Raw genomic sequence first — 25285 nt, forward strand, 5'->3', positions numbered from 1 at the left:
TTCTAAAAATTAGGCTGGTGATATACATATATATTTGTTATTTTAAGCATTCAACATTGTGTTAGTCTGTCTCTCAATGCTTTACGACTTCCCCATCCTGTCTGGGGCTCTCAGCTCCAAGCCCATTCCCTCCTACTGAAGACGTACATCTTGAAATAATTTCCTAAAACAGCTTTGCACTGTAGTTTGTAGCAAACATTACTCACACGGGAGTAAATAGTGCATTTGTTAAGTACTATTTTAATACAAATTTGGTGCTCTAGTGAGTATTTATGGCAGCTGAAGGAACATGTCATCGCAACAGTGTGGCTTATTTATGGGTTTTGAATGATTTTTCAACAACAATAATGCTAATGGTCTATGGCACAGAGGAATAAGCTATATCAAGCTTTGGCTACACAGGTAATACTAAATAGGATCAATTCATTGTTGGTTTTGGTCTTTTGATGAAATTTGTTGACAACAAGATAAATACAGAAGATCCCCAGACCTATCCTTTGAAATGAACTTTCCAAAAGTCATGATGTTCTCTTTGCAACTTTGAACACGTCTGAGGACATAATTTGTCTCTGAAACTTGTCGGGATATCAACATTTTACATCTACTGTAGTTCTTGCTTTATCAAAACATTTCCAATGGGTAATTAAACACTCCTTTCAACATTACATGTACAAATGCGCTTATTAGCTTTCTGGGAGAGAGTTACATGAGAAGATTGATACCACTTTCATATCTGACTGTTAAAATTAAATCTACAGCCAATAGCCACTTAGCTTAGCACAAAGACTGGAAACAGAGGGAAACAGCTAGCCTGGCTCTTTACAAAGGTAACAAAATCGCCCTACCAACACCTGTACAGCTCACTAATGGGACCAGTAACTTCCTGGAGTCTCTGCTGTTTGGCTGGCAACTAGTCCCAGCCAAGAAATAGTCCGGCACTAACCACCTGTAAAATGGCAAATTGTCATTTTTAGCTGTCCCCCCCAATTCCAGTATTTGTGCTAAGCTAAGCTAACTGGCTGTTGGCTGTAGCTTAGGTATATTTCACATATATGAGAGTGGTGTCAATCTTGTCGTCTAACTTGAATAAGCATATTTCCCAAAATGTTGAATGACTCATTGCACATTTTCTAAAAACATGTTTGTATGGTCCCAAATTGTCGCAAGGATTTGTTAGAAGTAGCATGTGTTAGAATCTCTCCAATCACTATACTTTCCTCCTATCAGTTAGAATGGACAGTTGTCATTTCCATCTCATGCATAACATGAAGAGGATATTTTGGACCTTTTGGTTCTGTGACACGTCTGATAAATCTTAGGCTCTCGCTCTAGGTCAAGTATTCCATCACTGTGCCAAAACAGGTGGGCCATATTCTTGGCCATATTCCTGTCCACTGAGCAGTCTGTCCTCTGTAGGCTGCGTCCTTGTCTGCCTGTGTCATACCACACCGGGGCTGATGTGATCTGACTGACAATAGTGGTCTGTCTGCCAGGTGCTATCTTATAATCCTGCTTTACAGGGGTCCCTCCAAGTTGCTAAAAGAACAGATGAACTAGCATTGGAGGGGGGGGGAAATGATATGAGCCATAAACAAGATGTATCATTTGCTGTTGATTGTAGAAACCAGCATAAGTCACTGTTCACCATTTTTATTTAAGCTGTTTGGCAAACACTGAACAGATAATCAAATTCAATTGTTTTTCATGTCTACTTGAATATAAAGGTGGCCTCTTATATTAGATGTCTTCAACTTTATGCTGGTAATATCTATAGGTCAAATTAGATAAACAGTTATGTAGTATTTTTGACCAAAACCTTTTTTTGACCCTTTCAAAAACAAAAACAAAACTGATGAAGAAGTGCATCATTACAGGCTTTAGTTTAGATGTCTACAGGGATCATACATGGAAGTGATTTTAACAGAGACATTTTACATGTTTTTAAAAATCAATCAGTCAAGGATGTTTAAAAACAAGTTTTCAGTGTTCATTGTCATTATGTTGTACATTCTTTTAATGTCTCTGATAATTAGGGTGTCTTAAGTACATAACAATGTAAGCATTCATCTTTTCCTCCATTTGCATCATCCGTAATTGCTAGCAATTGCAGATGATGTCTACAGGCTTTTGTCTTTTGGCATTTGCTTTACTTGTGGGTATGTACACATTCTTTAATTATAAAACCCCTGTCCTTTTGCTGTCTACCAAGACAAAATAACAGACAAAAATGAAATCAAATAGGAGCAGTCTCATGAATCTGGATCAAACCATCCAAACATGTTCACTTTCAGTATAACAGAAGAATAACATTACTTCGTTTTAGCCATTAAACACCTTTGAAAATTCTTTGTTCTTGTTGTTGTTACAGATGGTTCGATATTCCTCAAGAAAAATACGGTTCAAGATAACATTATGCACTTTGCAATCAAAATATAATCACACAATAAAGTCATATCTGTAACCACATGAGTAAGGAACCATATCCCGTCACATTTTATAAACCATAGCTACACTGGATAAAGCTGAGAGGCCTCAATCACCAGATACTAACATAGACTCTCAAAAACATTACAGACAATATTTTACAAGCTAACAGCAGCATATTGTAATAGAGTGTACACTTGTATTATATGTACAAAATGATCTTTTGGAGGTGATGTGATTAAACCACAAACCACCATAACAATCAGATAAATCTACAAAACTGATCTATATCTAGTACCGAACATGTAGAAGAGAAAATTGTTACTTTCTTCTGGCTGATATGTCTTTGTCCTTTGAGGATACTCTGACAAAATGTTATGGGCTTTTAAATGAGTTGAAATGTTTTATGAATCATATTCCAGACAGTGTGTCTATGAAATGTGATAGTTGTCCATTGTGACATATTGTAGATAAACATTTTTAGATCAACACTTAGTTTTCTTTTCTTTTGTTGAACTAATGTGAGTTTATTGGCAGGACAAATCAAAGCACAGTTATGCAGAGAATGATCCACTTTATCCTCAAAACACTGTTCAGCACATTGGCAGTCCGTCCAGTCAAATGTGCACTGATTGCACACGTTCCAAAGAAGTTAAGTTATTCACGTGGTTATCAGATCACAGGGTTTAACTCCAAAAAATGAGTGTTCCTAAGTGTGAATCTCACCAAATTGCGCCCTTGAGGCATAGAAGGCAAATGAGCTGATATCTCAGCAACAGCGTCAGCAGGTCTGTTTTCAACACAGCAACAGTCAGTCCTCAGATATAGTCCACTGTTGTCTGTGATTTCAGTGCTCTTACCGTGCTCTGTAGCTCATTTACATTTCAAGGAAAATGGAGGTCTCACACCTTGGCAAATGTCAAAATTAAAATGAGTTGAATCACTTCTTGAGATAAGAGTGTTCCATAGTGTGATCCATAGTCCTCAGATCCTACAAAAGCTGGGAACCTCAAGCTTTACTGTTGGTGTTAAAGCAAAGGCTAGTGCGAGGAGCATACTTGAGGGATGTAAGCAGGTGAGTTCAGCTGCTGAGCTTCTAGCAATGGTATTTGAGTCACTGGACTCATCCAGTTGATGGTTCTGAGGTAAAAGACGATAGTGTTAGTGTTACATTGAGTGGAAAGTTGACATAATTTTTTCTTCTTCTGTGGGCTTCACTATGAATCTGAAATTTAAAGAATCACAATATGTGTAGCTTCTATAACTACAATCGTAACACGTTTTCTGATATCGATGGCCTCGAAAGTCACGTCAAAAATATTCTTCATTTACATTGTGGCCACATTTGATTTATGTGATATATTTAACACTTGGGGTAAGAACTAGAGCCCTATACATCGGCGGGGTCAGTAATATTACAATATACTGCCGGTATTATTAATTTTTTTTTTTTTACACATGGCTGAGGTGGAAAAGTTGGTGCAGTGATTTAAAAACAAAATGTGATTAAGTGCAGTGGAAACAGACTTAGCGAATACATCATGACGTCCACCGAAGCTTCTGCTCCACTGAAGAGACTAAAAATAGCGGCAGACGAAAACATCAGATATGTGAGGAGAATAAAGTTCCTCAAATAAATACATGAAACAAACACAAATGCCATATTTCCATCATGTTGTTTATATTGTTTCCACCATTTCAGGTTTGACTGGCGCTCGTTTAATTAGGCTACATCACCTTGTTGCGCCCTCTTCTTCTGCAATGGTTTAATAGCACCTGACTGGAGAATTAATTTGCATTTTATTTTGCCTATAATCTGGAAATTTGGTTAAAATTTGAGCTACATTTGTATGGAAACTTGACTTGTGATACACAGATTCATCAGTGTTCCCTTATTTGTCAGCTGTTAAGTAACAAGAAAGTGCAGTATGTGCAGCATATTTTTGTCCTCCAATAACCAAATTTAATTCATAAAAAATATTTGATATTATGTCTATAATATATCAATATCTTTAACGGCCTCACAAATCCACTATTGTTTGGGCTCTAATAGGAACCTTGAATGGAATGCACAAAATAAAACAATTCTTACCAAACATAGAGAAGTAGCCACTGTTAGATTTGAAACCAGTTTTTGGGCCTGGAAGGAAGAAAATAAGAAAGAAGGCAGAGAAACATTAACTTTCATTCTTTTTTCATTGTGTTTGCTTGTCTTTTAAGATCACAGACTGGCTGATGGTGGTGCAAAAATGCTATGAATTATGCAGAAGACTGCTTCTTTGACATTATCATTCATTTAGCCAGTCTCAGTGTAGTGTAATGAAGAAATTGTCTTGGCCTGGAAGTTGAATTGTGACTAAAGGAAGGGCCTAGTCTTCAAAGTAAAACAAGGTCAAGCAAAATCATTACCGCATCAAGCCAAACTCCCACTGTCACAGTTGTGCAGCAAAATACACAGAACAATAAGATTTCTGGTAATACTGTAAGTGCCCACCAATCCCCATACTTTAGACCTACATGCACCTCTTTGTATAATCGTTCTCCTAAAGCAAGATGTTTAAGATCTGAGTGTGTGTGTGTGTGTGTTTGTGTAAATGTTTGTCTGTGTGAGAGCCCCTGTTTGTGCCAGCTCAAGGTTATGACATTTTAGTACATTAAAACTTTTCTCAGTCTGCTCGACACCTTTTCAGCCACACATAAAAAATACCCACACGCATTTGCACACACACAAACAAATACACACTCACAGATACAGAGATGGAGCACAGAAAATGATAAAGTGACTCTATAGTGGTTTGGGAACATAATAAACACTCCACATGTTGGTTCTTAAGTAGAAAGAATTCTATGAACCAGGATTCTGGAAAAGAATGATTAATTGCTCTATAGGAGGTCTTTCCTCCTGGAGGATGTTTTTACTAGTGATAAATCATATCGCTATTAAAAGCCAATATGATAGATAGTCTCGCTTAAAGTATGTGATATCATCTCATTTAAAAATATAGCCCCATAGTTTTTATCAGAGGTGAAAAGCAGAGGTCTGAAGTGTGTTGGTGAAGCCAAAAAGTTCCAAACGAGCTGGAGTACCTAATGTAAAAGCACATGTAAACAAAACATGCAATTTAAGATGTTAAATGTCAAAATCAGCACATTGAATTGATTTTCTACAACTGCATTTGGTATTTACAAACTAATATCCATTTGCATGTCATTATCTGTGACTGCTATGAACATTTCTGGTAGCACTTTTTAAAGTCACACATTGGAAATGTTTGCAAATGAGGTCTTGTGTGCTCATGCATATGGTTAGACACATGTTGAAATTAAATTAGTTTGATCCAAGAAAAAACGTCAGTCTACAGTGAAAAACTATGACTACCTTTGTAAATGACATAACAATGTCGGCACAAGGTCAATTTAGAAGTTAGTTGTGTTTGAGCTTTCTATCATATCAGACAATCTTCCTCGGTAGATGGAGTTTTCTCAAAATTTAAATTTTGTTAAGGACTTCTCATTCATGTTAGTTTAAAACTCGAAGTTAAAAGTTTATTCTTGACCTCAGTCTCTCCACAAAGTCCATTTAATAGTTGTACTGGAACTGCAAATTTGGACATCTACAATTGCATGACAACTGAGGAAGATCATGTGATGTGACCAGAAGTTCCAGTATAGCTACTAAATGGACCTTGTGGTGAGATTGTTTGGTCAACTAGTTTACTAGTAATTATGCTCGAATGCAGCTATTTTGAATTAGTGATTTACATTCAACAGCAATGTTCAGTGCAAGTGTAGGAGGTACAGTAGAGAGATGCTTATTGAAGTTTGTGTCTCATGCCATTAACCAGCATTGACATTATTATTATTTAACCATGACCTGCTATATTTGTTACAAAGCTAACAAGGATTTAAGTAAACACAAACCTCAATCTGGGGGACAAGAAATTTGGTACATCCTTGATACTGTGATGACACACACACACACACACACACACACAGAAGCAGGCACACTACCCCTGTGGGCCATTTCTGATGTTACTGTGGCAACCAATTAGCTTTGACATGACAGCTTTGGAAACTCTGACTCCACACTGACGTCTCATCTTTCTGCCAGGAGGGGGGATTCTGTGCATGCCATCATAAAACCATCCCTGATCCATCAAGGTGACAGAGCCAGACATTTGACACTCAGACAGAAGATCTAAATAGATATATACCTGATGTTTAGATCTCAATTTGGATTCAGGAACTTTCATTCAGAAGTTTTGAGAGGTTTCTGATGCCTTCAAAATTTACAAGGACAAAAAGCCTGGAAATTCATCAAAACGTGTTATCGTGTGGAAGGATTTCATGTTTGTCCTTTTATTTTCCCTTAAAAACAGCTTGGTAGAAGTGTTTTTTCTGTGTACACAAGAGGCACAGCCACTAACTGCAAACAAACTACTGCAATGAGATAAGAAGTTATTATAAAAATTGAATCTAATTATTTTGCAATGCAGTGGTGCTCTTTTATTTCAGCAAGGAATTCCTTATGAGACCAACAAAGTTTCTCTGTTAATGAGATCAGTGGAGGTATAAGATTGCTGACCTCCCTCTGACTCACAATAAAATTGTGTATCTCCATTATATTTGGAGTTTTATAACAGTTTATATTGTCTATTGTTTATATTGTAAGCATATATAAATTATGCAGTCAAGTAAACTGTATGACTGAGCGGACTAGATTGTGGCAGGTATTTGAGCCATAACGGATTAAAAAGAAAAATACATTAAATAATTCAGATAAATGCAAATGAATAAATCAGTTTTTCCAACCCTGCTCTCAGATCTCACATAGACACATTTAGTTTGTTACAATATTAACAAAAAATATGCACTTATTTCGTCTCCACTTACCTCTCTATTTTTTTTTATGGCATGTAATTTTTTTTTTTTGAAATATATCATCAGTGTTGTATGACAGAAAAAAGATAGAGCCTGTATCCAAACACAGAAACTCTTAAAATTCTCTACTTTTAAAACTTCACCTGTAAGGTCCCACAGATGTGATATAACGAGTCGCCATCAAGATCCAGTTTGGTCATATCTGTCAGTGTATCCATTGCATTATTGGTTCGGTCTTTACCCCTCTGAGTAATGCTAGGCTCTAGTACAGTAGGCTGAATCGGGGGTTGGGGTTGCCAAACTCCAACATCAGTACCATTGCCAAATGCCTGGATGGCGTTACCTGCAAGAATATAGTGTATTAATTAGTGGCATTTTTGATCCTGTACATATGCAGAATATATGTTTTACGAGGCAGTATACAATAAAATGGAATGTGACAGGACAAATTAGCACAATTGCGAAAATACTGTACGGATATATGAGAAAATATGCGTCCAGTGTCATGACTTTTTATTCATTTGTAGAATGTTATAATTACTTGTAAAAAGCTTTATCCACCAGAATGCCCTCTAAGCTCTGTTTTTACAGTCTTCAGTCACAGCTAACAATTTAGCAGTATTCTGTCCTTTCCCTGGAAAGAAGTGCAAGTGGCATGGCCCAAAACATTTTGTTAATGTCCAACTAAAAGCCGCTTATAATTGATACTTTAGATAATTGTATAGGTAAGGAAATTACTTTCTCAAGAGCTTTTTTAAAATGCACTGTCTGCCTATAATAGCTATGATTAAAAAAAAAAAAAAAAAAAAACTGTACAAAAGTGAACTTCATAGCCACTTGAAATGAGAGAACTTATTTATATGAAATCATTTTATGTAATTGTTTCCTTATTAATTTAACATTTAATCCAAGATACCTTTCCATGAGCAAAATAAAATGTGGGCAAAAACTCCTTTGTATTTATCTAGTCTTAATCATAGTAAAAACCAATTGGGCATGAGTTATTATCAAAGCAATTTAAGACATTGCAATTCAATTAAAATTGCTCTATGTTGTTTGTTTGAATGTGGAAATGCCACTGAATGCTACTCATACTCACATGAGTGAAAAAACAAAAGAAATGCTCAAGAGTCAAAGTAGCAGAAATTTCATTTGAAGGGGGAACATGTCAAACACATGACCATCACATAATATTCCTGTTTTCAAGCCATTATCTCCCAGTCTACAATTTCAAAAGGACAATTTAAATCTAGTGGTCAATTTGACCTGATGCAGTGAAGAATAGAGCAAGGTTGGAAGGGAAATTTATTTTTGCAGGATGGCTAAGTTTGGGAACTCACGTAGGCATCGATTGTTGGTGAAAAACTCAACAAATCTATCACAGTCTGGCTTGCTGTTCCCGCTGCTGCTGCAGTCACACCATGGTGACAGGCTAATACCAAGTGATCGCACATAATTGGGTGTCATCACTGTACCTGCAGCATGAAAGAGAAGAAAACTATTGTTAGTCACTGCAACTGTAGTTCCATTATCATAGTTGAAAACCTCTAACAAGACTCTTTTGGTTTAGTCAGTCAGTTTTTAGGCTCTTCACACTGAAATTTGAATGCTCAGCTCTGCCATTGAGGGTGAGCTTTTTCAACATTGTAGGGAGACTTTACTTACAGATTCTACAGAACTTGAATGAAGTTGTGCTGTGTTATGATGCATAACTATCGTTTTTTTTTTTTGTTCAACCATGAATAGGGCTATACAGGCAGAAGGGGTGGAGCCCATCAACTCTACCCTCTGCCTTGACACTGACAAAACCTCCTGCTGCATCATAATTATGAGCCTCACTGACTTCGACAGTGTCCCCCTAATTATGTGGTATGGCCAGTAGTCTTGCCTGTTCAACAACAAGCACATTATTCAAAGTATTGCTGATGTCAACAAAGGTGGCAAACTGCAGCCCTGGAGAGTGCTGTTGAAAATGTTTTAAGGGCTGCTGTTGCTTACCACTCATTGGGAGTCAACAGTGGTGACCGAGCTGGGGCACATTGTACTTCATGGGCAGAAGCCAAAATGAAACAATTTTTGGCGATTTTTTTTCATCTTGATATAACTGAATGTAACTGTTCCCTCTTAAAGATGGAGCATGGAGTTGAGTAGGCTCATACTTATTAGCTGTGCAAGTACATGCAAATTTCTGAGACAGAGATGAGTGGTTAAGCCAGGGGAGGGCCATTAGAGGGTGTAACCTATGTGAAGTAGAATATGAATGGTGTAGATTAAAATGTCTGCCTGTTGAGTTTGCAATTGGTCACTGTTACCCTGCGTTCAAATCTCATTACAAAAACTCAGTGGGACATCATTTTTCCTTTCTACATAATGAAACCTGCTGATGGAAAAAAGACTGAACAAAAGGAAACAAGTACTATTTCTGCACAGCGCTGAACTGTGGTGTCATGTACACCCTACAGATATGCAATTTATTGATTTTGATCTCAGCTATCTGGCTGTCTAGTTGCTGTGGTGCCTTAATCTCCACTGTGGAGAATACATGAAGATCAAGTTATTGGTTTGCTAGTTAACATCTGTAAATTAACTGTAATACTGTACAGCTTGCGGGTTAGCATACGTGCCTACACAATTCCTGTGCAACAATGTGATTTCTAATAAAACGCTATTAGTAGTCTGTGTTGACATGTGACAATTGTGTGTTTATGGTTTAAGTTATATTTTCAGATTCATGACATACTTTTTTTGTTTCAGACATAAAAAACTGACATGATTTATATAGAACTGTATTCATTCTTTAACAAGTGTAGCTGTATATACAAGTGAATTATTACCCACCCTAACTGTGTAACATAAGAAGGCCATGGCTGTACGGTGACTGCATCGTGGTTAAAAATTCACCACTGCACTTTTAGCTTTAAAGAAATAGATTATATTCTGAAAAGCTGCTTTAGAAAAAGAATTACCTTTCACACTTTTAATGGGTTTCTGTTATCTTTTGGTTTAGGAAAAACTAAATCTGATTAAAGCTTTATACATCACTTCTAATCAAGCTGACAAAAGCTTCACCCTGCTAATAAAGAGGGAAAAAAACACAAAAGAAAAATCAAGATTAGAAAACAAACAATACAAACAAGTTTGATGGCTAAAAGATTGATTGAAAAGATGTTTATGATTTGAAAAACTGCCATGAATTTGATTCTATTCATTCCTTGTGAGCTTCTTAGGACATTTTCTTATTTACTTGCTGCAAGTTCATCTGAATAGATTTCATAGATTGTTGAGCAACAACATAGGCACAAAACAAATCACAAGAAATACCATTAGTACTCCATCTTTAGGTCCAGTTACCAGTCTAGTTATATAATTAATCTGGCAAATTATGAAGCCAATTTTAAAATGCAGAGAATAACTTACCAATAAGACCTGAGTAAGACAGCAGACAGTCAGCATAGTTCTCCCTCAGACAGCCAGATATGGAGCGAGCTTCAGGCTGACAGTTGCTGATGAAGTCTGCCAGCCTTGATCTAAAAACAATAGAGATACAAATTATAGATGCTAATTTCCTGATGCTGTTATTAGATATCAAGCTTATACTAGCTTATGGGCTTTGTCACATTTATAAGTAATGGTCCAGCAATTTAAAGTCAGTGTTTCCTATTCTTTGCTACCAGTTCACACACTTTTGTGCAGAAAATATCAATTCAGTTGTGAGGTTTGAAAGTGAAAGTATATAATGTGAAACATAGGATTACGAAGTGTCATTGGCAAAACTCCTTCATTGACTGATAATTTGTATAGTTACTGTACGCCCTATATCTTGCAGTTATTGTTAGTAACTCCTCTTTCATTACAGACTTAAATAAAACTGACTCAACCTCAGACTGGCAAATTTAACTAAATTAACATGAATGTTCAATTTGTACTTTGCACTAGAACAGTAGTTATCGTCTCTTAAAATAGACCTAAGTTACTGCTGAATCTCTCTGCAGGTGATATGTGCCTCCTTGAAAATTAAAATTGTTTTTTCAATGCATAGACATAAGAGGAGACAAAGTTTTTGTTACATATGCATTTTTAACAACTGAAGACAGAAAAATGTGAAAAATCTTGGTTGTGAAATTAGGTTTTCTATGGCAGTGAAAACAAACACTAGAATAAGGAACATTGGACTGTATATATTAAAACAAAATATGAACTTGGGATAAAAATGAAGTCTATTAGGATCCCTTTGTGCCTTCTTACCTGCAGATGTAGTTGGTCTTGCATGTGTTCTGAAGAGAGAGACAGTTAGGTTTGTCTTTATCCTCATAGGAGCAGACGGGTACAATTGTTTGTCGTCGGCGTTCTGCACATGCTGTCTGATCCCCCGCTGGACAGGAGCAAAACAGCATCCCATAGCTGTATTTATTTGGAACCTTTATTTTGGAAAGAAATGAAAGAAGAACACATGTTGATGCAGGTGGTGTTCTAATTATTGGTGTAAAAACTTCCTCCCAGGTGTCCATTAATATCTGCAAAACTCTCCTCTTCCTTGCTATCTAAATAATACATCTTCAACTTCCAGTGCAGCTGCAGCTTCCACCTGTACAAGAGTATTTGAGTAACCTACCTTACACAGTAACATTCCAACATTCAGATCCACTATGGCTGCCTCGTCTTAAGTAACTGAGACTGTTACCGAGAGATTGGATTCAATGTCAGCTTAATGTGAAGTTGCACTTAAAATAGCATGTTTCCTTTTGACATTTGACATCTAGGTTTGGATGTTGGTTTGAGCAGCAACTACAAGATCAAACACACAAAAAGCTGCAAATAACTCTCCAAATTAACATGCTTAATTACCTTGTCAAAGAACTGTCGCAGGGCCTTGTGGCATTTGCGCTTGTTGCAGACCTCAGAAGCAGACACCCTGCTAGTACAGGGGATGATGTAAGCTGAGCGGTATTTCTTACATGTGTCATTCAGGTTACAGGCCTTAGCAGCATTCAGACAGTTGTTCTCCTTTGTGGATGCAGGTTCAACTAAGAGAGAGGAGAGAGACGTAATTTCCTCACGTAAGAAGGACTGCTTTCTTGCACAGGTTACATTGTTGTTTACGCATCACAAATGATGAGTACTTCAAAACATAGAACATAGTTGTGAGTGAATTAGATGAGAGGATACAGTGCAGCCAAGAGACAGACAAAAGTATAGAGGAATATTTGAGTCAGTTGAAGTGAAAAAGATAAAGAAAAGCATCACAAGGAAATATTGTCCTGCAATACATTTTCTTAAAGGGATGTTACACCCATAATCCTCATTTCCACCATCATTTTGACTGTGTAATACAGTTCCCTTACCTCTGGATGTGTCCCAGGCTTTTTTTTTAATAAAAAATACTAGCTTATGTAATTAGGGAAGATAAGATAAAAGCTATTGTGGCACTATTGACATGAATTGTCCAAATGATGGGAAGTGAGTATTCATCCCAGAGTCATAGCCAGAACAAAGCTTTACACAATGTCCAAAAACTGTCCAATAGACATCTTTTTATGTATTGAAAATCAGTTTCTCATAATTTTATACTAGAATTGCATCATTTACAGTATGCCTGTATGAAAGCTTTGAGCCTTGTTGAACTCAATCATGCTTGTTTTGCACATTATACAAATTGTGTGGCTATAGATTTATTTATTTATTTATTTATTTTTTTACAGGGTATTCATTATGAATTATTGCACTGATTTGTCCAATTGCTCCATTTGTTTTAATTGCTTTGTTACACATATGAACTCTAAATTCTCTGGCTTAATGGTGTACTTCAGGTTATTATCAGAGCCCCCTCTCAGACCTCATTAGGTTAGGTTTAGGGTTATATACAGTCTATGGTCAAGGCTGAGCACACACACACACACACACACACACACAACACAACACAACACAACACAACACAAGGAGCGACGTCAGAATAGCAGAGAGGCGGTGGAGATTACTCGAGTTGATGACAGCTACGCTCGTTACTGTAAATGCAATAAAACCTTTGCGAGTAAAAAGCCAGTACTTTATCAAAACACCTGTTCAACAAGCATGTGAACATGTAGAAAGCGATATTTTAATTTAATCTGCTCTGTCCGCAGTCTGATCCACCGGCGCCATGTTTATACAAGCACAGCACGCTAGCTCAGCTAATAGCGAATTGTTACAAACAAGCTAAAACGAAAGCTGTCTGTATGTAGTCTAACTGTTTATCTTAGCTTGTCACATATCTTAAAATTCGGCAAATTCTTGTAAACTTACTGCTGGCTGAGACAAACCAGCCCCTCCTCCCTCTACCAGGTAACGTACCTGTAGGTGAATCACATCAGCAACAGAGGGAGGAGGAAAGAGGACTGATACTGACTGATGTCTGAGTTCTTCATTCTTTCAAAACTTCACTCGGTATTTTGATGTCAGGAATATGATTTATTTTATTCACATTTTAGATTTGGGTCCAGTGAAATATTATTGAGTTTATATAGTGACTTTGCTGTTGCTGCTCTAGAAAGCATTTAGTTATATTTAATATATTAACTTCTAATCCTTTTCTGAATGTATTCTTTTTTTTTAAAGAATATATTTTTTAAAATGCAATTATTTGGTAATGAGTTATTTGGAATGAATAATAGTATAAATAAGAGTAGTAGTATCGATAAAATCCTAATGATCCCTAAACACGAGTTTTAACACTACAATTTGTTAAAAAACACACATTTTATTGGGGGCCCACTCAAATGATCACCTGTGGGTCTCGGGGACTCACTACATTGAAAACCTATCAACATCACTGCTGGTGCTGGGATAGTAAAGGTTAATATATGTCATACACACTAAATCTCCTCAAATTACTGATAGAATTCCACTTTTTGCTCTGCAAGGTCTTGCGACACAGCGGTCACTTTCAGCACAGAGTAGGTAGAGCAGTAGCAGAGGTCAGGAAACCACAACATAAACATAAACGGATGATACACGGACCTGATTTCAATAAGTTAATGAGTCTCAAATCGTGGCAACAAGTGTGTCCATTGTCGTTGTGTGTTTTTGCAACGCGTTTGTGTATTAGGTAGTGTGGTGTGTATTTGTAGCGTGTTTTCTAAATGCTGTGTATGTGTTGTCAATTTAATGAAGATGTTTTCTTAATTTGCTTGTGTTTTGTCTATTTGCATGTTTTCTTACGTTGCAGTGCGTTTGCCCTTGTCGGCTACCGTACTTTCCTTCCATCACAGCAAAAGCACTCTATAGCCAACATAATGACTCTCGCATCTCATTTTTCTCATTTGTTGTAGTTAAAGTCCTTCTTGCTCGACCGACTTCTCCAAAGTAACGCAAACTGTATCCTCCGCCCTGATATGGAAGAATGAATTCTGTAATTCTGCCTTTTGAAGTGGAATTGAAGCTCACTGCACTCTTTCATGCACCACAGAATGAACCATGATTAAATCTGAATACATTCTTGAACCTTGGGTTAATCACATATTACAAAACCCATTACTTACATCTGACAAGTGCCTAGAGATGTGGGCTGTGATCCTTTTAGTAGCTGTTTGTAGCTCTTGGGCCATAGATGTGACAGTTTTACCTCAATTAACTGTTACCCAGAGGGAAATACTTACCTTTATTGTATTAAAAACACACTTTTTAAAAAGTTCTTACTTTGAGGACTTGGATTAAAACATGGTTGTATAAGTGTGTGTGTTTGTTTGTTTGCGCGTGTGTGCATGTAGCAGACGGCCCAAGCTAAGTGTGACTAAGAAGGTTGAAGCTGTAGGTCACAGTGTGACTCCATATAGACGCAACACCCCACGGCAGGAAAAAACCTTTTCTATCAAGAGCATTTTTGCATTTAGTAAGCTAATTCTGGGGTCATATTTTCTCTATTTGAGGAGTAATTTAAGTAGAAACCATGTTTCACTGTCTCTAAGAGCACATTCAAGTTCTTTAGAGACTCTTGACGTTGTTGATATAGTGAAGTTCAACAATGACTTTATTCAAATCTCCCACAAGAGTACATGAATAGCATCATGTACTAAACAGCACCACACATATTAATGTGATTCTATTGCTTAACAAATGTTGTACGACTGACATTGACAATGAGTTATATGAACTGGGCTATGTTTAAGATTGTTATTAGTTGTCTGTGCTTTGTTCTGTGCTGCTGGAACAATTTAATTTAGTGCACTGCACTATGATTATAATCATTTGAAAACAATATTTGTGTCTCCCTTTATCTTCTTATTGCTTAATGTCTCTATTGTCATGTTTCTCTATGAAATGCAGAGAAATGCCAGACATGTTTAAATTGATCTCACAGAAAAAGCCAACTTTTTGTAAAAATATTTATGAACAAGCATTATTACAATACTGTTCCAACATATTAAATCTAGAGTGTATGTTCATTAATTTAACAAAATATTATTGTAGTTTCTTGTGTCATTAGTCTATTGACCCTGCAGTGCATAACAAGAACTGCAGCCCTATATGGCCGCCTAAAATATAACATAAGACCTACAGGCTTAAGAAAAAACAAATCTCCCTAAACCTGCTTAAGTTGCACCCCCTGAGCACGGCCACCATGTTGTTTGATGTAGACCAAATAACAAGCCAGTGTAGCAAACACTAAAATCTGACCCTTTGACCTCAAATAGGTTGATACAAAAGACCTATTGAAAGACTGCTAGCCAGGTAGGGTTAAATATGAATCTCAAAGAAAAGGTTAATTATGGTGTCCTGGGGGGCTGCGTTCAATAATACAGTGAACATGAGACGTCCAGTGTTTCCCAAATCTCTCCTTGTCGTTATGAACTCCTGAAGCTGCTTGATAACAAGCTGATCATTTAAATCAGCTGTGTTGGAGCAGGGAGAGATGTAAAACATGCAGGACAAGGGGTAGGCTACTCCAGGAAAGGTTTGGGAGACGCTGCCCTAACTTATGAAATGCCAGTGAAGGTTTAGCAGTGTATATACAACATTTTTCATATGCAGTTACTGAAAACACTCTTTCAGATCAGTGGGCTTAAGCATATCCAAATTGTGTAAACTTATTTGACACACGGCATGCATCTTTGAGCTCTCGAATACAGGTGAGATGAAGTCATTGCGTGCCTGGTGAGAATGAAGCTAAAGAAACATGAGAAATGGCTGCATGGTTTACAGCATCCAAGTTTCCTGTCAGGAACATCCAGAGAACCTTATGTCTATGGATGCAGGCTTACATGGTTTAATCATCTCTGAAATAAAGAGCACCAACAGAATTTCCTGGACTGCTGCCACCATTTAACACAGGGGCGGTGAGGTCAGAAGCAGTAAAGCGGGTCCTAAAAATTCCTTTCTCTATAGGGTTTAATTCCATTGTAGCAGATCTGAATAATAATGTTCTGCCAACCAATCGCTCAAGCCTACTTTTTCTTTTTTCTCTGAATGAAATTCAGGAATATGGATAGGAACATGCGGTCATGGAATTCCCCTTTTATCTGTCATGAAAATGACATGAAATAAAAATCCTATATCCAAGAAACACAGATTATAGTAATATAGAGTATTAGTGTGGCCCTCAAACCAAACCTCAAGAACCAGCTGTGTGCATGGAAATCTAGAGGCAACATTAATTTAAAAAGTCTGGATTACTATGAAGCCCACTGCACAAGCTCAGTTAAAACTATTAGCTCAGTCAGTGAAGATGACCAGCACTGTTGGGGCATGTCACTGAGAACAAGCCAGAAACAGGGCTGTGTGTCGGTTTAGTAAATATTAAATGGGTATCAGGGTTTCTGATTTTATAATTACTATTAATTAGTTAAACATGAAATTATGTAAAGTGCAGACTTGAATTCTATTAAAAAAACATACTGATATTGATACATTTTTTTATTACATTGTTCTTTGGCAGTTCTGCTTCTAACTGGATTTAACAGGGTCTAGTTAAGCATTCCCTAAAATGCAGTTATAAATTCTAATATATTTTCTTGAATTAATATTTTTAGTCTTACATTCCCTTTCTGTAACATTGTCTCCAAGTATCAATAAGCCACCTTTTTATGCAGATGATGCCTAATTTTATATGGCACACAGTGACATGAATTTATTTTTTCAGAGCGCAAGGCTGAATGACAACTTTTTTTTCACCTGAGTTCAGCCAAATTGCAGCCAAAAGTGTGGATATTATGTATATTTGACACATAATGTTTTATAGTCATATCCCCTGTTCTGATTCTACATTGTTTTTCCCTCAAAATTCACTATCCCACTTACTGAAAACTACAAAATAACTATATTGCAGAGTCTCTGTTTGCTGTCTAGATAATGGTCCAAAATCCTCCTTCACAATGTATCACCACTTTACTTAATCTTCTAAACCTATCTTTCCACTTAGTGCCCTCTTTGTCATCTCCCATAATGGAAAGAAAACAGCAGTGGTCAGAACCCGCTCCTTCATGGCACCCTGCCAACATCACTAAATCCACCCCAGTGTCTCAGTATTTATGACCAGACCCAAGACCCATTTATTAAGTGCACCCATGTAATTAGCAAAATCTCACTTAGTTCCTATTGCACCAGCTATTCCTTTCCTTCATTTAATTTTCTAGTCAGTCATTCATCCTGTATTCAGTCAAACAGAAGTCCAGTACCCTCAGCATTGCTGATGTCTGCCATATTCAGTATGATTCTGACATAAGCTCACTAGGATGCTGATATTAACATGCTAACATCGCCTTCAGATTTGACACTCTGGTTAGGAAGATAAGGTTAAGCTTGTGTTAAGGTTAAGATGACTGGATATATGGTGCTACTGTGACTGCAGGATATGGGAGAGAGAGCAGGAAGTTTAAGTGCAAATTGCTGTGGTTGCACCTGTAGTTGCAGTACGTGAGTCAGATATGTGGATGCTCAGGCGCACTTTTGCTTGCTTTTTTCTGTTTTTCAGAAAGGCTATGGTTATCCATGGGACTTTCTTCTTTTTTTCTTCCCTCTAGCTTCCTGCTTTTAAGCATTAGTAGTTAAAACCATGAAGCTGTATATGTATGCACCTGTATATCAATTAGAGAGATGTAAGGAAAGCCTGAGGCACTGAGATATTTTTGAAAATGTGTGTCGTATGGGAATGTGTGCAGGGTGACTTGCACGTAGATGAGGGTCTCCATGCAGCAGGAATGTGCACAGTATGAATGATTATGTGTGTGGTTATATACGTGTATGTGCATATGGGTGCAGGGTATGGTTAGCTCACATAAAATAATTCCATGCCTGACTGAAAACATTACCCTGTGTCACCTGCAGCCTACAGTGTTTTATTTTCTTATCTCAAAGCCATGATTAGCCATTACCTGCATCACTCATGGTTGATTATCCACCCGGCTCTCTACATACAGCTTGTCATGGCTAAGCCATCAGGTACACTCATCGTGGTGAGGAATTTCTGCTTTCCAAACTGCTTAATTCATGTGTGTCAGAGTGGCAAGGAATTCTGGGAGTGAGTTAGTTACCATGTGAATGACTGTGTGTGTTTTCATGACTGATGAGCACATATCTCCTTCAGATTTTATTTTTGATTTGCGTGATGTGGCCAAATCAAAAATAAGTGTCAAAACACAGTAGAAAAGTAAATACGTTTTCAGGTATGTTACGCCTCATTTCAAGGCATGTCCCCTCAACAAAAGAAACATCGGGATGAACGATGATGTTATTGTGTCCACCCCTCTTAGTGCTCAGATATTCAGATGTTTTATAAAACAAACAAACTAAATTATGTTTTCTATTATGAAGAAGGCAAAACTCTGAAATATAGTATGCTTGCTAATAAATAGGATAAAGTTTTGTTTGTTTCACTTCGTGCCACTGAATGCTTAAGTTTTCATATTTGATTACGCAGCATCTAAGTGAATTTCAAACTTCTAAATCCACAACTTGTGTCCATTATCGGATTTTAAGTTCCCTCCGGTTAACTCAGTTGGAATAAATTGTGTTATTCTGCGGTTACAGAGGGGCAGAACGAAAACAAAGGAGAAGTGTGTGAAAGGAAATGCCTTCATATGATTCGCTGATATGGCTGAAAGCAGTCTTGTGTAGAAAGGATCAGCAGATTAAAAGTGTTTCTTCTACTGATGGCCACTCTGATGTTCAGCTTGAGCAGTTTGCTCATATATGCACAGTTCACAGGCAGACTCGGCCAGTGACAGAGGACAAAGACTATAGAAGATGAATCTGTTGCTTCAGGCACTAGACCCCAATGAATTATTCTTGAGGTATTTGCAATGGAAAATCATCATGCCAAGCTTCATCTCTTGTTCACCGACTTAATTCTCTGTAAGACTACTGATAAGCTATGAGGATAGACTGGGAGGAGCAGGGAAAGATACTGGGCTCAGTGGTAGGGCCAGTACTAGTGGGATTTCCTCTGTGAGACTGGCTGCTTACATGTAAATTGAACTGGCTGGAGGGCTTTTTGAAAACTTCTGAAGCTTGTCACTCTGAAACTGAAAACAATTATGCAGTGCTAATTATGTGCTCCAGTTAATAGTGGTTATAGCATCATAGGAACATGAATGACAGGACTTTATTCATAGAAATTGACTACAAGAGGTGTGTCTGCATAGAGACATTAAGGCTCTGACACTGATTTACACTGACATATTCTTAACTTTCAAATAAGAACTAGATACAAATATATTAAACTTATTTTCAACTATTTTTTCATTTTCAAAGGAAGCATTGAGAACATACTAAAAGGCAGGATGAAATGGCTGAATGTATTCCCTTGCTCATTCTAATGTATAGTATGTGCTACTCCGAAGATCCTCTTAGGATGTAATCGTATACCACTGGTGTCAGACTTGTTGAGGAAATGCAGAATCAGTTAATCTTGTCTCTAAAAAGTATCTTACTTATAATGAGTTGGGAATGTGACTGTACAAGATACACCCTGCAGGAATCCTTGCTTTCTTAACTCTGGCTATGGGATTGCAAAGAAGCATAACCAAAAAGCTGCAGGTACATCTGGAATCACCTGAATCATTGAGCTAAAGCAGTGTCATTTAGTAAAGATTAAAGACAGGTTTTCCTTGTTGATGGCCTCAAGTACCCCAGTAAATTATTTAAGACATAAACATGATGTGTTGCACAGAAGCTCTGTCAGCATTGTGTTACATTTCTGAAAAGCACTCGTTCATTGATTTATAAATGACGCAGCATTTCATTTCAGCTGTTCCTGGAGACTATACTCTAGCAGTTATTGGCTTGGATGTCATGACTTTCAGTTGGAATTAATAATGTTATAAATACATGATAAGTGACTTTCTGCAGAAGCCATAAATGAAGAAAAGTGACTTGACTTAAAGGTAGTACTCAAAACAGAGAAGTCATACTAGTAGTCTATCATGAGTGGGAAACTAATTATGGTGTCTTTGTTTTTAGCCAGTGGCATGGCTGCTCGGTCAGCCACTTTAGTTGAGACTGAAATATCTCATCTACTGGATTGATTGCCATGGGGTTTTGTACAGACATGCATGGTCCCCAGAGGATGAATCCTACTGAGTTTGGTGATCCCCTGACTTTACCTTTAGCACCTTTAGCAGGTTGACATTTTGGGCTTTGAGTGAAATATCTTGACAGCTATTGAATGGTTTGCTAAGAAATTTAGTGCAGATATTCATGATCCCTGGAGGATAAATCCTAATGACTTCTGTGATCCCCTAACTTTTCCTGTAGCTCAAAGTTTTCAGTTAACTTGACCCATGGGATATGGTATGGATCATTATGTACTGACTCACATGTGCATTATTTTACATTGTGGATAGCCTGAGGCTTGGCTTAGTTGCAGACAGGAATGAGGTCACTTAAGGCAAATGGATTCCTGATATCTAACCCATGAAGTGATTTATTTTTCTTAGAGTCCCCCTTTGGCTGTTTACACACTCCTATACATTAAACTGGCAACTCAGCTCCAGCTCCATCTCTGCATCATGATTTATTTTTTTCACATAGGTGGTTTCTTATAATACTAGCACCTAATAATGATAAAGAAAACACAAGTTAAACTGCCACGTCTTCCATATTCTAAGTCACCGACTTTGATAGAAGAGCACATTAGCAGCAGATCAGATTTTTGAATATCTCTTAATCAAGATTAAAACATTTCACATTTGTTCAGTTGGATCTGCTGTCTCATCTAAGCTACATCAAGCAAATGCGTTTGTAGTTGACCTGAAAAATGACCTGAACATTTCAAACTGCTTTTTCTTTTTGGCCTTTTAATGATTGCTATTTTGTTTTACTAGTAGTCCCATTATCTGAAAGCCTCATGAATCCTTAACCACTTTTCCAATTTAAATGTTCTTCCAATTCTTCTTAGTCTCGCATTGCTAGACCTATCTCTGCACTACATTTGCAGTATTCCAGCACAGGAAAAAAATCTGAATTCCAATAAACTTTTCTTTACTCTCCTTTTTGAAATACAGTCAACCATTATGTCATCGCATGTGGAGCAGGGCCACTGTGATACGCTAAGTGGATTCAATCACAGCGAGAGCCAGAGAGAAAGGGAGAGCCAGAGGGGGAGCGAGAGAATCAAATGACCATTTTTTCACTGAAATGGTAGCTGGCCAGTGCAGACGCCCTCCTCCAGCCAGAGAGCCCAACATTGAAGAGTGCCAGAGAGTGCTGCACTTGTCACACACACAGCTCTTGTTCTATCAGTGCCATTGAACGCAGACAGATGGTTAATTGCTCCTCTGTGTATGTGTGTGTGTCATCTAAGCTGATCTAAATATGGGCCTGCCTAGGTGTACGATGCAATGTCCACCTGCACTCCATTGACATTTGAGGACATGCATGGTTTTTAGATTCACAACAAGAAACAGCAAGCATTTCTGTTCAGGCTTTCTTCTTCTTCTTTTTTTTTTAAAATCCAGGCATTCATCCCTGCAAGCTCCTGGAGCTCAAACAACACAGGCTCTACTCTAAAAGGATGATTAATTCAAAACTAGCACATAAATGCTACTTCCAACATTAGTACTGTGACAGTGGGAAAAACATGCAGACCTCTCATCATTGCTTTGTGAGCTGAAAGTGAAAATATACTAAATTACTCTGCTTTGTGTACGGTGGGTCACAGTGGCAGATAAAAGCTTTTGTGATGGTTAATGGGCGTTGAAAGCTACAGCCTGAAACCAGACAGCAATAGAAAAGAGTGGTTGTCAAATGGTGACAGATTTGTAGCGGTGATGTGGTGACTTAAGCTGGGTTTAAAGCACAACTGAGAAATAACGGCTCTATGCATACAGTGACTTCACTTTGCACAATGTCCAAACTTAAACCTGAGGAATGTCAGCAACGTAAAAGCAGCGTCTTACCAGCTATGATGGGGGCCAGTCGGAAGATATCTGAGAGCCGGCTGTTGACTGGTTCATACGGAGAGTATTCCAGCAAATCATTACCTGCATGGAAAAAAAGGATTGTCAACAACATGTGCTTGAAATTGTGTGTGTGTGTGTGTGTGTGTGTGTGTGTGTGTATGTGTAAACATATGTATGTGGTGTGGGTGGATGTTTTCTGATACTGTTTAACAATATCAGTTATACTCAATGGATAACTGGGGATCCCTGTTAATTACTCATATTAAAAGATACAAATGTGAGTGCTTATTTCGTAAATATTAATATGTTGTCATGTAAGAAGGTTGACCTTATATAACTGTACTTGTAACTTGAATGTTGCTTATTGCACTTTGACTAATTTACAGGAAAAGGCAGATTACTTTCAATGTTATCAGTGAAAGTAACTGTAGATTTACTCAGTAACTTAACTGAAATACAATTTTGAGGTGCTTGTACTTTCCTTGAGTATTCACACACAAAGCATACATTATGATGAGTTTATAATGCATTATTACAGATTAAACTACCAACCAGTGGTAAAATAACTCCACCTTGACCAGCTACAACATTGAAATACTGCTTAATGCACATTAATGCATCAGTGATGATTATCCAATAGTATAACATATATAACAATGACAGGGGCCATACTGCCTGTATAATATGTACTGGGCATTTTCTTTTTGAAGTCCGTTTTTCTGATATTTCTGTAGGTTTACTTAAATAGAATTTTAAATGCAGGACTTCTACTTAAAATGGAATATTTCTACCAGTAAAAGGATCTGAATACTTCTTCCACCACCATAAATGCATACTTTTTTGAGCCTATTGATCAATCAAATAATGATAAATAGTTTTCTCTGAATCAGTGCATACTCTGTAAACTCTGGAATATGCTCCAAAAGATCCGGAGACAGTTCTTCTCCTTCTTCATGCCTCTTCTGCACCTGCAGTTATTGAGGGGGCTCTGCTTCATGGCATCTATAGCGCTGCGGCACTCGCCCTGCGCCTCGGGACCGGTGACCGCGCTGAAGTTGCTCTCCCTCCCCGCCACACACTGCCTCATCGTCCGGTACTTGGTGCTGCAGCTGTACTCCTTTAGACATTGTTCACTGGCCTTTACGCAGTCCAGTCGCACGGACCGGGAGGTTGAGCTGCTTTCCCCCTTCAAGGTGAACACTGAGTCTGGGAGTTACAAGAAGGAAGTGAGATTTGTGTTCACGATGCAAACTAAGTTGTCGACATTGTTCTACACACAACAGGCTAACCGATCAGTCAATTAACATTATTCAATTGGAGAGAGTATTTCATTGTTTTGTTTTTTGCCAGATTATGCACTGAACATTAGACAAACTTTCAGAACCAGCAATGTTCGCAATCCTGCCTCAACAATCAGAGCAAATCAAACAAATGAACGTGTTTTGCCGTTTGGCGAGGGATGTGCCTCCCTGACTGCCAGTTTGCTGCATTTATGGAGTTGAACTGTAAAGGAACAGGTGCAGTTTTAAAATATAGCTAGGCCTATATCAGCATATATTATAGCCTAAACATAGAAATTCAACAGATGAATGCGTCACTTACCCAGGAAGGACAATATAATGACAAAAGTTGTTAAAATCATTGCGCTTTAAGATACGTTTAAAGAGGTGTTTAAAAGAAAATATCAAGCGAACTTGTCAGACAGATCCGCTTCGGGTAGCACATTATGTGAGTTCAAGTGATGATGCATCCTGTAGATCCAACAGTGACAATCCCAACTCCCGACCTGAGTCCAGCAGCTAAACCTGCCAGAGTTTTGGACGATAAAAAAAACAAGTGAGACAGAGAGAGACGCGCCGGTGGTAGAGCATTTCCACTTCACTCGGCTCCCATCAACTCCTCTGTTTGACCGCTGCTCTGTCACACAGACAGCGCGGGTGTGTCTGATCCGACACAGGAGCTGCCAGTGGGTTTGAGGACAAAACTTTGAGGACACCCGCAGTAAAACTCTAAACCATTCAGTTCTACTTAATAAAGGAATTCATTTAACTTTAGACTAATTGTCCATTATAGTCCTGACCGGACTGAAACATCCCAAAAGCTTGAAAAAAAAGAAACCCCATTCCGTTTAGCAGGTGGAAAGACAAAACAACGCCGTTTGATCCGGACTGTTCTCCACTCTGATGAAAAACTGAGAGGCTCGGGATGCAGCGCGTGAGGGTGTGACGTCATGCGACTATGCGCACAATAACCTTAGTAAACCCGTTAACAGCCTCCATTTACATCGAACTACTCAGACAGTCAAAACAGATTATTGGCCAGCGGCGAGAAGGTGACATCTGTAAGAACATTTCATCTGAATGGAGTTCACTTATTAACTCTGTGGAAAAAGAACATTTATAATAGCTCATTATATTTTTATGTAACCTGCAGGCCTGCAGGTTAAACCTAACAGATTTAAAACATATCTCCTATTGAACAGCTAAATTGCAACAATTTTTAAGTGTCTCAGTATCTCCCTGAAGGCAGTTTAAGTCTTTGTCCTCTCAGCTCAGCTCTTCAGTACATAACTATTAATAGCCTGCAGCACTTTAATTTGAGGGACTGGGTAG

At 37.8% G+C, this 25285-nt stretch overlaps 1 protein-coding gene across 1 annotated transcript; it reads right to left on the reverse strand.

Moving 5' to 3' along the window:
- Positions 1-1858: 1858 nt before the first annotated feature.
- gfra1b (gdnf family receptor alpha 1b) lies at positions 1859-24846 on the reverse strand. The gene is made up of 10 exons (XM_044177710.1): positions 24276-24846; positions 23571-23879; positions 22671-22754; positions 12151-12329; positions 11551-11723; positions 10723-10832; positions 8646-8780; positions 7449-7648; positions 4517-4564; positions 1859-3564 (listed from the first exon to the last, which is right to left on the reverse strand). Exons 1-10 carry the CDS (start codon positions 24313-24315, stop codon positions 3409-3411), a joined length of 1434 nt encoding a protein of 477 aa, XP_044033645.1. The 5' UTR covers positions 24316-24846; the 3' UTR covers positions 1859-3408.
- Between the last annotated feature and the right edge of the window lie 439 nt (positions 24847-25285).

The sequence above is a fragment of the Siniperca chuatsi genome, linkage group LG20 (genome assembly GCF_020085105.1).
Source record: "Siniperca chuatsi isolate FFG_IHB_CAS linkage group LG20, ASM2008510v1, whole genome shotgun sequence".
Lineage (NCBI taxonomy): Eukaryota > Metazoa > Chordata > Actinopteri > Centrarchiformes > Sinipercidae > Siniperca > Siniperca chuatsi.

What these genes read in the sequence shown, in the direction of transcription:
- gfra1b (XM_044177710.1), bottom strand. Translation starts at nt 24,315, where the DNA reads ATGATTTTAACAACTTTTGTCATTATATTGTCCTTCCTGG. An exon ending in TGCGACAGTTCTTTGACAAG is followed by an intron (nt 11,724 to 12,150) that starts GTAATTAAGCAT and finishes TCCAAAATAAAG; the next exon opens with GTTCCAAATAAATACAGCTA. An exon ending in TGGCTACTTCTCTATGTTTG is followed by an intron (nt 3,565 to 4,516) that starts GTAAGAATTGTT and finishes CTTTTACCTCAG; the next exon opens with AACCATCAACTGGATGAGTC.